General features: G+C 39.7%; 1 protein-coding gene across 4 annotated transcripts in view; it reads right to left on the bottom strand.

Annotated features, from left to right (window-relative positions):
- DPYD (dihydropyrimidine dehydrogenase) overlaps window positions 1-13,045 on the bottom strand; it is a 1,875,594-nt gene that overhangs the window by 1,017,710 nt on the left and 844,839 nt on the right. For all 4 annotated transcript variants that reach the window (XM_068239758.1, XM_068239759.1, XM_068239760.1 and 1 more), the window contains exon 9: window positions 2,991-3,098. In XM_068239758.1, the coding sequence (XP_068095859.1) occupies window positions 2,991-3,098 (108 nt within the window). The remainder of the gene's footprint in view (window positions 1-2,990; window positions 3,099-13,045) is intronic.

The raw sequence follows: 13,045 nt of genomic DNA on the forward strand, positions 1-13,045 counted from the left end.
AATATCCTTCCCATTTTGTAGAACTTTAAAACTTTCAGTTCCACAATCATTCAAGATGAATAACAGAAATCTATATTTCCACCGTGAAAATGTTTTATGCGTTCAATTTTTCCCTTGACACATCTGTTAATATATTAATTAATGATCAAATGTAATTGTATTTCTTATTTTCTAGCAGTAACACAAAAAGTCTATCCTGTCAAAATTCTAGGTAAGAAATACTACAATTTAGTATTTATATATATTTTTTATTTTACTATATCTTTCACAGGAAGAAAAACATAATGAAGCCTTCTAGCAATGTAGCAATCATATGAGATGCAGTTCTTAATCTTTCTAAGATATAGCATAACTTTTACTGCCTGGTTATTATTAGCTGCCTCAAGGAACATAATTTATCTTTGGCGTGCATAGCTAAATCACATTCACTACATAATGAAGCACATGTGTTAAAAGTGAAATGATTCAACATCACGGCAGATATTTATTTACCTATAACAAAAGCTAGATGCAATTCTAAAGGCAACTTAAGGCCTTCCGTTCGTTACATGCATGAAAAATGTTTTTTTTTAAGTAGTAAGATGATCAGAAAAGTTCCAGGACAGTTTTTGGCAGAGATGTCTATACTAGTTCAATGAATCTTCAGAATTTCTATGAGGTGGATAGTTTTTCTTTTAATAGTCTGGAGGGCACATTTTTTTACTTCCATTATCTCCAACAGCTCTGCAAAACCTGCTATTTCAATGTGAACATTAACTTCAAATCTTGGCTCTCCTTTTTTTATTCTGGATGAATGGAATCTATCAAATGTCAATCGCACTTACCACTTTCATGGCCTGCAGTGATTACTGGTATGATTACCATGTGCATGTTTATGTTTTTATTTTCTGCTCTGCCTGATATGGACATCTCTCCTACCTTGCTCTATTTCTTACATGCACACAATTACTCACAGTAGACCTATAACATTGCATTTTAGTTATTTGACTCATCCTTTTTCATTATACTTGAATAAATAGCTAGTAAAGTTGTAAAATGTTTACCTTTTTCAAAAAATAAACTCAAAGTTGCTGTTGTTTGTCCCACCAATGACAACATTCACTTAGATAATACAAGACTTCTGAAGTTGGGGGGAACAGTCGGTGTGTCTTATAGTACTAATTTACGGCTGAGTACACAGGGAATACTTGCCTAGCCAGCCGTGTGCTGAGGCCCTGTCTCCTCCTCCAGCCATGATCCATGATCCACTCTGCCCTGGCACCCTTCCTCCTCCACCCTGGTGCCCTCTCACCACATGACCTGGTGGCACTTGTGTTAGAGGAGTTGAGAGAGCAGGTTGGGGAGTATATCTGGCCGAGATCCGAGATGTACAAAGGGTAGGTATGGTGTATGGGTCTGTATGCCAGACAGGGCAGTTTAAATTTAATTCTGAGGGGGACAGGGAGCTAATGAATAGACTAGCTGAAGAGGAGTGGTGGGGGGAATCAATAAGCATTGCAGCTGAGTTCATAGCAGATTGCAAGGGACAGAACCTGGCCTCAAGAAGTCCAGAAAAGATTGGCATTGCATTCTGGATGTGTGTGTGTGTGGGGGGGGGGGGGGGAGTGGAAGAGGAAGTGCAGATTAGAGAATGACACCCAGCCAGCAGATTTGAGGGACAGGGCAGATGGACAATAACAATAAAGCGAAGTAGATGAACCTGAACATTACTTCTAGGAGAATTACGGTACTCCTCAAACAGAAATTTTCTTACAAAGAGAAATTCTCAGATGAATTCTATTAAGTCAATTTTAGGGTGGTAAATGAAGGTGATCCATGAGGAAAGACACACTATGCATTTTATTTTTCAATAAGGTTCAATGGATTTTGGTCAAAATCCTAAAAACTAAATTTTTTATTAGAATTTTGAAAGTTGAGGTTAAAGGAAACCTAAATTGAAAAAAAAAATCTGGGATACTTATCAGTTGGCCAGATTATGGAGGGGTGAAGCGGAGCAACGGCTGAAACTTCAGGAGCCTGGAAATAGCCTCAGGTAAGTAAATCTTTTTTTTTCAATTAAGGTTTACTTTAACCCATTGCCAAACAAAGCAGGCTTCAGCGATCAGCCTGCCATTGGAGCTGGCAGGCTGTTTTTCTTATCACATAATCATTTTATATTTATATAGCTCTGACATCTTATGCAGCATCGCACAGAGTATAGTCTTGTCACTTAACTGTCCCTCAGAGGGGCTCACAATCTAATCCCTACCATGAGCATGTATGTGTAGTGTTTGGATTGAAGTCTAGAGGCAATTAAAGAGAACCTTAACTGACGGGGATATGGATGTTTCCTTTTAAACAATACCAGTTGCTTGTCAGTCCTGCTGATCTCTTTGGATGCAGAAGTGGCTGAATCATACACCTGAAATAAGCATGCAGATAAACCAGTCTGACTTCAGTCAGAGCACCTGATCTGCATGCTTGTTGAGGAGCTGTGGCTAAAAGTATTGGAGACACAGGATCAGCAGGAGAGTCAGGCAAATGGTATTATTTTAAAAGGAAAAATCCATATCCTTCTCAGTTTAGCTCAGTTTAGCTTCCCTTAAGGGGAAAGCCAATTGACTTATCTGCATGTTTATTTATTTATTTATTTTAATTTTAGTATTTTTTAATTAAATAAAAAAAAATATATAACTAGCAGCAGCAATCAAATGCCACCCCAAATTAAAGCTCTATTAAAGCTCTATTTGTGAGAAGAAAAATAGGTACAATTCATTTGGGTGCTAAATTGTATGACCAAGCAATAAGCCATTAAAGTTGTGAAGTGCTGAATTTAAAAAAAATGGCCTGGTCACTAGGGGGGTATAAACCTCTGGTCATCAAGTGGTTAAGTTCACAGTCAAATTTTGACAAATTCTAATTCAATCATATTCCTCTTCAATTACTTGCAATTATTTCTTGATATCAACTCCCCTCAGTGTGGATAAATATGTATTTACCAATGCACTTACCAGGTTTGCTTGCTTTAGCTACCAGTGGCAAGAAGTCTTTTGATGTATAGAAGCCTTGTCCTGATGTTAGACCTCTGAAGATATCATCAACCTTGGGTTCTGGCAAACCTATAAAAAATAAACATATTTAGATTCTACAGCTCCATGAAGTCTATAGAAATATTTTTACAGAATAATCTCACAGATAATTCAGCCTATGAATTATCTGACTCCAAAAAAGTAATTCCAAAATCTGTCAAATGGCAGGATCCTCTAAACTCCCACATGTTCTCAGGTTCCTCCTCTCCCAGACCCCAAGGTTGTACACACCACACTAGTGTAGTATTGCACTGGATTTCATGCGAGTAGTCTATTTTTATTTCCGCATGTGCACTGCTAGCATTAGTGCCCATATCTTGACTGTCACCACATCTTGTCACTAGTTGTTAGAAATCCCATACAATTTAGGGAAACAGAAAATGCAAAGATGCAGGTTGCATTAGGAGGTAAATATAAACTACCAGCATGCTTTCCACCACTTCAGATAATTTCAGATGCAATCTGCGTAGGAGTTAGTGATGATCATAATCAGATAATTTCGATTATGCAAATGTTTGTGTTATTTTTTGCAATTTCACATATATGTAGTTACAATTTGTAATTTAATTGATTTCGTATAGTCATTTGTAATTTCGCATAAAAGTTTGCGTAATTTTCATGTAATTTTGTGTAGACTTTGGCAGTGAATAGCAAAACCCCCATACATGCTATTGACACCAAAATTGCTACATATGTTAAAGAGAATTGTACAAGTCAAAAAAAGAAATTTCCAATAGACCTTGTAGTTTTTGAGAAAATCAATTTTAAATATGCAAAGCAAAATGTTTTTTAAACAAAAAAATTACATTTTCTAAACCATTTTTCTTTGCATTTTTAAAATCTATTTTCTCAAAAACGACAAGGTCTTTTTAAAACAATTCTTGCTTTGGCTTGTACCCACTATTCTCCTTAACATATGTAGTGATTTTGGTGTCAAATGCATGTATGGGGGCTTTGCTATTAACCACTAAATTCGGCACAAAATTAGGTGACATTTTGCAAAAATTACGCAGAAAAATTACGGTAAATTATGAAATATTACTATTACATACTAAATTAATTATGATTTTCCATGAGATTTCACATTACAATTACAATGTGTAATTGCGAATTTTGATGTGAAATTTTGCATATGCGCAATTTCAGCCCACCACTGGTAGGAGTTTATATAATCTCGGGACATGTGGGAGGAGGACCTTGGTGTATGAGGTTTTTATTCTTGCATAAGTTAACTCCCAATTTGAAACTGTGCTAGGTTACTTTATGATATGGTTAGGATTAGTTTAGATTTATTAGGTACGGTAAATCTATATTGGGACATAGGTTAAAAATTCATAAAAAGGCGTAGGTTGGGAGTGAAGTGGCTAAGATAATGCAGTTAGTTAAGTTAAAGGAGTACATATGTTCTGGCTGTGCTTTATTTGGGTGCAGAGCAAACCCGAAAGATGGCTCTCCCTGCTCTAGGTAATCTTGGGGAATATGAAAAAAACATATTCTCCTACTAATTACTTAATTTCTTCTTCTGTGCAAGTCGGGGTTCGGCTATTGCCAGCACCTAAATTATGGTAATTGTGGCATTGAAATTACCTGCTTTGAAAGCTATAGTTAGATCTGCTGGGGGTAATGGTTAGTGTTAGGCATGAAAAAGTGGGTAACAGTTAGGTAAAGTGTGATGGGGAAGGTGTCAGGGTTAGATTGAGCAGGAAAGCAGGACTAGTAGAGATTTTGCTTTCACCAACAATCAGATTTGATTTGACCCTGACATTTTGCACCCACTTAAGAGCACTATAATAACAACACTGAAGATATGCATATATTGCAACTCCTGCATATCTGCTGATGTAATAGGGTTGACCCAAGTGAAAAATATAATTAGAAACCATACCTACACACAAAACTTCAAAATGTGTTAGTAAGATAATATTTATTTATCTTATCACAAATGTACCAAAAAAAAATGCACATATAAAAAGGAAACCGTTTGCATCTAAGAATAGTGTAAGCTACTAGACAGGCCCTCTGGGGTCTCACACAGATCTTACAATACCACTAGAAGAACGGTTCTTTATACTTTTCAGAAATCTTTGTAATTAAATATTTATAAGAAGGTGAGCACAGCCACAGAATAACTGAAAATTCTACAATCCCTAAGCAAGGTAAAAGTATACACAGCACAGCCTTTTACAATAAATTAATTATACATTTAAAGAAAATAACAGAACATAAGAACTTTTCAGCACAATGATTTTAACGAGCTGCCCTATTTTTAGGAACACAAGTTAGCTCTATAGCTGCACTTTGCACTTCGAAGAATCAATACAAAATCCACATTGACTGCATGCTTCTTCTAGAGGCTACTTCCTTATTCAACAAGCTGAAGTAGGCATTAAAATAGGACATGTGGCTTTGTAAACCTTTTATAAACACAGGTTTGCAACGGAACAGTATTGATCCATACCGCAGTGGTAGATAAATGAGAAAATCAGCATCACATAAAGGGAGGAAATAAAAAAAAACCTAAAAATAAGAAAAATGAAGAAAACTTGTTCTTTGGGAGAAAAAAAAAATCAGAGAAATAATATTTCTAAAGATATTGCAGAGGAGACTTTTTCTACTAAATAAAATATAAAAGTCACAGCACATTTGTGATATATAATATATCATACATACATGCATATATACATACAATTTGGTTTTATTATTGATGTTGATGGTGTACGCTTATGTTTTTTATTGTAGTAAAAGAATACCTTGTACTATAATTAAAAGTCTGTGGGATTTCAGTGATCTAGACATTGAACAGGACAACATGTTACTGGCCATTGTTTTTGAATGTCACTACAGGGAGCCACTGATTAGAGAATTTCATCATACAATAGAATACTTTTTCTAATTTGCAATATCTATAAGTAATAATGAGATGTAGCTATCGAACCAGGGATGTGTTATTATTTTATATAGTCCCATCATCGACAAAGAAACGGTGTAAACTAACTTTTAACACAGTTGCAAAACGTAATTCAACCAAATAAAACATGTAACAATTATTCAAAACAGTTATGAGTTGCAATCTGAAAAATGATAACCACTTTCTGTTGTCCTCCTCTCTAAGCCTGATAAATACTATTATAACACCATGTTTATACAAGTGGGAAAGGGATACTTACCTCAGTAAAGTAAATTCTCTAGAGTCTAGAGGCGTCCTTCTTATTCCCCTTCCTTCCTGCACTATGACCCCTTGGAAATATTTGACATTGCCAATGATGGTGTTCACGGCCGTATAGATGCTTTCCAGGAATTTTATTTATTTTGCAAAGAATAAATAGGTAAAACTAAGTAAATAATAAGAATCCCTCTCAAAAAGATAGACTAGTCCAAAACCTGTTACATCATTGAAGTCAATGAAGTCAGTTTTAGCGGTTAGTAGCAAAGAGGGGGGGTGTTGGGTAATAAAGGTGTTTTAGAAAGTTTCCAGTGGTAGGGGATTAAGGAGGTGCCTGGGGTGTTGCTGGTGGGTGATTGATAGTTTGTTGTGTGTTGGCAGATGTCTAAAATCTTGCTGGTGGATAACTAGTGGTGAAGGTGGTGGGATGTCAAAAGAGTGGCCGAGGCAGTGATGTGAGGGTGGAGTATCAGAAATGTTGCCAGAGAACTTCAATTACGTGGTGTCTAAGTGGCTGAGAGTTGATCAGTAGCATGCAATATAGCATGATAGAAATTTTATTGGTGGGTGATCAGGTTAAGATGTCAGTTGGATTTCAATGCAATAATGTCAGGCAACAATATGAAAATGTCCATCACAACACAATGGACATTCCTCAACTGCACTATAATAGGCATATAGGGGATGTGTTGCCATATCTCGATATGGCATACTTTCATGCTACAAACAGCACCTTCTTTGGACCACTGAAGATTGTGTGGCACATCAGATATGCTACCTGCTCTGGCTGCTTAGTTGTAGTTCAAACCAATCCTTACAGCTATAGTCTTGGGGTCCTGAAGAACTCAGATTCATTTTCTAGAAATTGTATTTATTCTTGTCTGTTTTTATGGGCTATTGCTCTTCACCTTGAACCTACCTTTGAGGCCATGGTACAAGAACTTCTCCTTTGCTAAGAACACTTGCTACAGAAACAGGGAACCACTCACATGTACTTTCAATCAAGAATATTGAAGTCAGACTACAGAGAAAGTCACATGAGATCAAGATACAAGGAGACTTGTCTCATAAGGAAGACCATGCACATACAGTATACAGTGAATAAAAAAATTGTTCATTTACCTCATAATGATGAATTATCTTAAACGTGCAGAGACGAGCAACAAAATTGATACGTGGGATGGAAGGTCTCACTTACCAAGAAAGGTTAGATAAACTGGGTTTATTTAGTCTTGAGAAAAGACGCCTTAGAGGGGATCTAATTAACATGTATAAATACATCAGAGGGCAATATAATAGCTTGGCGGATGAGCTTTTTGTCCCTAGGCCTTCTCAAAGGACTAGAGGACATGATCTGCGCATGGAGGAAAAACGTTTTACCATTTATTTAGGAAAGGGTTCTTTACAGTAAGAGTGATTACGATGTGGAATGCATTGCCACAGGAAGTCGTTATGGCAAACTCTATACCTCCATTTAAAGGGGGCTTAGATGCTTTCCTTGCGTTGAAAGACATCCATGGCTACAATTACTAGGTAATGCCTAATGATGTTGATCCAGGGATTTTATCTGATTAGTAGTAAATACGAAGGAGGCACTCAATTGGCTTCAAACTTGCGTTTTATCAAATCCCAGTAATACACGACATGTTTCGGGGCATATCCCCTTCATCAGGTGTACATACATTGAATGGCACACAGTGAATAAATACATACTTCTAACCACCACACCCTAAATTGGACCACCTCCATCTTGTCAGCTGACAAGTCAGCTGATCACTGACATCACACAGTCCAAAGTCTTGTTAACCCCTTAGGGCACTGATCAGAGGCATTACTATATCCGTCTACCTCGGTAAACCTGTCAGCTGACAAGATGGAGGTGGTCCAATTTAGGGTGTGGTGGTTAGAAGTATGTATTTATTCACTGTGTGCCATTCAATGTATGTACACCTGATGAAGGGGATATGCCCCGAAACATGTCGTGTATTACTGGGATTTGATAAAACGCAAGTTTGAAGCCAATTGAGTGCCTCCTTCGTATTTACTACATTGAACCGTGTGTGTGGAGTGGTGACCCACAGAGGGATTGTGCACCGGCAACATAGACCTGACTAGGCCTATTCCACAGGGACTCGCTGCAGTTTGCTTGTTGTGGATTTTATCTGATTGCCATCTGGAGTCGGGAAGGAATTTTTCCCTTTAGGGGCTAATTGGACCATGCCTTGTAAGGTTTTTTTCGCCTTCCTCTGGATCAACAGGGATATGTGAGGGAGCAGGCTGGTGTTGTACTTTAAACTGGTTGAACTCGATGGACGTATGTCTTTTTTCAACCAAAATAACTACATAACTATGTAACTATGTGAGTATTTAGTAATTGATTTTATGGATTACTACCATATGAACAATTATATGCTTTTAATGGCATAGGAAACATATTCTATGTGAAACAACTTGAAAATGATTCAAGCAAGTGTTGCTAACTCATAGAACAATTTGAGATTACATTCAATCTAAAATCTTCAAATCTACAGTAGGTACATTTTTTCACTAATGTTTTATTCAACAATTAACGCATTTCTAAGAAGATAGGAAACTCATAGGAATAGAGTTTGTTCCTCTGACTTGCTCCATTCAGAGAGCATTCAAGAGTTAAAGTCAGACAGCAAAGGCCTTTACATAAATACTAGTTGACCTAAGCCCTTTGAAAAACGTGCTCTAGGTCTTTTCATGCCGCAAGTCATTCGCCCAACGCACACACACCCTCCGCGTGCGCGCACATGTCCGTCTGCTCGGCCAGCCGGCCCACCCTGCGTCCTGTCCCAACGGCTGTTAGTGCTTCACATGTGCAGCAGCGCAAAACACTGACACAGGGACAGACACAGGGACACTAGCATTTTATTGTATAAGATAGTGGCTTGAAAATAGCAGAAATTATATTAAAGAAAGATTATAGCAGTCCAACTGATTTCAGTCTGGCCAAACTGAAATGAATATTGTTATATTTATGTGGCTTGACCTACACTTTAAACAAGTAAAATGTTTGCATCTGCATCCAGCTGAGTTTGAATTTGATTGATCAGATTTCAAGCATCATAACTGTACAGTACTTAAAATTAGCAAAGAGTTTGAAGTAGCTTTGAATTATTAGCATCTCAAGTATGGGCCACTAGAGAGCTGTGAATAACTATGTGGTACTGAAAAACTGGTACAGTATGAGTAATACTAAAAACTGTAATACAGAATAAGAAACGCTAAAATGTTAGGACCCACTCTAGATGCAGTAGAAAGCCGGGATGCAGAATGGAATATCCAATACTGAAAACACCAGAGTTTTGGGGCATTGGAAAGCTGGGGGCTGCTTTGGAGGACACTGGGAAACGTATAGACAGTGGGCATATGAGAAAGTTGGGGCACACTGTGAAACATTAGAAAGCTGAGGCAAAATATGAGAATGGGAGGCAGGGGCAGGGCAGGGTTTCTGGAAATCTGGGGATTTATGGGGCTTCATGTATTTGTTACATGTAGTTCCTTTCATTTTTAACCCTGTAATTAAACACCACCACCTGCCTTCATGGGCCCCTGGGGTATCTATGTCTCCAAGCCAACCAATCCTAATCATCTTCTGGTTGTAATGATGTTGCAAAGGGTTTAAAGAATGGATAGCAGCAGGAAAAAGGGGTGCCTTTGACTAGTGGATGAAAAGAGCACCACCGTAGACTCTAATACAATTGTCATTAATATGGGAAAAGAAAAACAGAAAAAAAGGGCACCCAAAACATATTGTTTACAACATTAAAGTTTTTAAAGTACGTTATTGTTTTAGAAGCTTAAAAAATTATGGATTTTGTCATATTATTTTGTTTGTATGTACAGATTTTATGTTATCAAATATATTATCATTTCTATGTGTAAAAGGGTGTTTCTGCAGGGGGAGTGGTTAGGGTTAGGCTCCACAGGAAGGATTGTTAGGGTTAGGCAGTGCTGCTCAGCAAGATTTCCGATATCCGGGTTACCCAGATAATCCAAACTTTTTCCACTATCCGAACTTTGAGTAGCAATTTGGATATTTTATTAAAATCCAAATAGCACTATCCGAGCAAACTAAGATTTCCCATCTGAAATCCGAAATCCGGGCGGATAGTTAGTTGAGATATCCGAGCAGAAGCTAAGATAACCTTCAATGGCAAAAATCGCTTTCGAAGGCATTCAGGCCTAGAGAGAGAGAGAGAGAGAGAGAGAGAGAGAGAGAGAGAGAGAGATTGGGGGTGGGAGATTTTAACCTCTTAAGGACTGCAGGGCTAAACCCCCCTAGTGACCAGGCAATTTTTAGTAAAAAAGGCCACTGCAGCTTTAAGGCCAAGCTGCAGGGCTGCACAACATAGCACACAAGTAATCCCCCCCCCTTTTCTCCCCACCGACAGAGCTCTCTGTTGGTGGGGTCTGATCGCTCCCCCATTTTTATTTTTTTTATCAATATTTTTGTTAGTGATTTAAAAAAAAACAAACCTGTTCCATTAAAACCTTTCCCTCCCTCCCTCCCTCCCCCCAGCCAGCCAATCATGGTGATCAGCTCTCATAGGCTTCACTCTATGAGAGCCGATCGCTCTCTTGTCCCCCAGGGGGACAGCCGTGTCCCACGGCTGTCCCCAGTGCAGCGCTGCACGGTGTAAATAGACGGCAATCATGCCGTCTAACCATCTCCCGAGGGGAGAGGGGGTGGAGCTCCGCCCTCCTAGCATGAGATGAGTGCGCAGTGTGCGCGCGATCTCATGCAAATTACAGCCCCAGGACTTTACGCCAATTGTCGTCAGGCGGTCCTGGGGCTGCCGCCGCGGCCACGCCCATCGTCGTGACGCGGGCGGATAGAGGTTAAGTCCCAACATCATCAATTTTAAGTCCCAATATGCCTCATTTACCCTAAAAACGTTTTAAAAGCAATTTAAAGCTCAGTTCCAGTTTTCTACCCGGATATCCGAATCCGGGCGGATATCTGGGATACTGGGTTCGGATATCCGATTCGTATTCCAAAATTTCAAACTCGGATATCCGTTTCGGATCGGATATCTGTGTATCCAGATCCGAATTCAATCCAGATTTTGAAAAGGGGCATCTGATCAGCACTGGGGTTAGGCACCACCCAGGGGGTGCTTAGGGTTAGGCAACCTCGGATTTTGTTATCCAGCCAGGCACTTTTTTCCTAGCGCCCTTTTTTCATGCACGGGAATGGATGGTGATGAATACAATGTGCAATGGAATTCCAGAATAAAGAAGTGTATCAAGAGTGTGTACTAACATTTTCATAGCTTCAGGCATTAGAAATGGATGGAGGGGCACACCGGCATAGTCTGAAAGTCTGGGGTCCCTGCTTTGATGGTTTATATAAAATGTCTGCTTGCAGTATTATTAAACTAGCATATTTTATTCAAATTAATTAAATTAAACTTATTATTATTATTATTATTAATATTTTATTATTAATATTATTATATATACAGGGACAAAAAAATTAGAAACATCAGGGGAAGGACCCAACCCATGAGCTTACAATCTAGAACGCGCTTATATTTTCTTTCTTCTCATCAATGCAAGTGTTTATTATATTTAATTAACCACTTAAGGACCAGGGGATTTTTCAGTGATCGGTGCTGCGTGATCGGTGCAGCACCAATCAGGAGTGCTGCAGGGCGATCAGACTATCCCCTTTTTTCCCCACTAGGGGGATGTCCTGCTGGGGGGGTCTGATCGCCGCCGGCTGCATTTGCTTAGCGGGGGGGGGCTCTTCAAAGCCCCCCTCCACAGCGTTCTCTGCCCTCTCACCCATTCCCTCCCTCTCCCTTCCCCTCTGAGCGACGCAGGACAGATATCCGTCCTGCGCCTGATAGGATAGGCTTCTGCCTATCAGATGCCGGCGATCCCCGGCCAATCAGAGGCTGGGGATTGCCGATCCCTGTCACGGCGCTGCTGCGCAGCAGCGTCGTATTGATGTAAACAGCGGGGATTTCTTCCCCGCGTGTTTACATTATGCGTGCGAGCCGCGATCGGCGGCTCGCACACTGTTCATGGAGGCAGCCTCTGTGAACTGGCATGGAAAGGCCGTTTCCATGCTATACCACTAACGACCCGCTGCAAAAAAGTCACACAGTCTACAAGCCATACTCAAATTTAAGACTTTGAATGTAATTTTTCTCGACTGTTTGGGATTATGTTTCAAAAGTTCTTAAAGTCACAAGTTTGTATTATATATAATTTCCATTGCAGCTGCAGAATGGCATGGCATATACTATACACGTATACATATAATAACAAAGCCTGGATTTAAAGTGACAACATCTATTGGCCAGCTTAGAAAACTGATACAAGCCATTTTAACACATATGGCTTATTTGTCAAGCACAATTAAATACTTAGGGCTTGATGCTAAAGCAGCGCCGCTTAATGAGTGGAGCGCATGCTACGCTGCGGTAGTGCAGGATAGCATGCCCTGGTAACTTACATGTGCTCCTTGTAACTAGTGTTGGGCGAACAGTGTTCGCCACTGTTCGGGTTCTGCAGAACATCACCCTGTTCGGGTGATGTTCGCGTTCGGCCGAACACCTGATGGTGTTCGGCCTTTTAAGTTCGGGTTCGCCCCGAACTTCTAATGGCCGCCGAACAGGGCCCTGTTCGGCCGAATACTGCCCCCCTATGGGGTCGCAGGCATAAGGGGGGAGCATGCCCCGATCGCGGGGGGGGGTCGGAAATTCCCCCCACCCCCTCCGCTAGCGCTCCCCCCTCTGCCCGCTTCCCCATACAAAAGTTTAAGCAAAGTACCTGT

Source organism: Hyperolius riggenbachi, chromosome 6 (assembly GCF_040937935.1).
Source record: "Hyperolius riggenbachi isolate aHypRig1 chromosome 6, aHypRig1.pri, whole genome shotgun sequence".
Classification (NCBI taxonomy): domain Eukaryota; kingdom Metazoa; phylum Chordata; class Amphibia; order Anura; family Hyperoliidae; genus Hyperolius; species Hyperolius riggenbachi.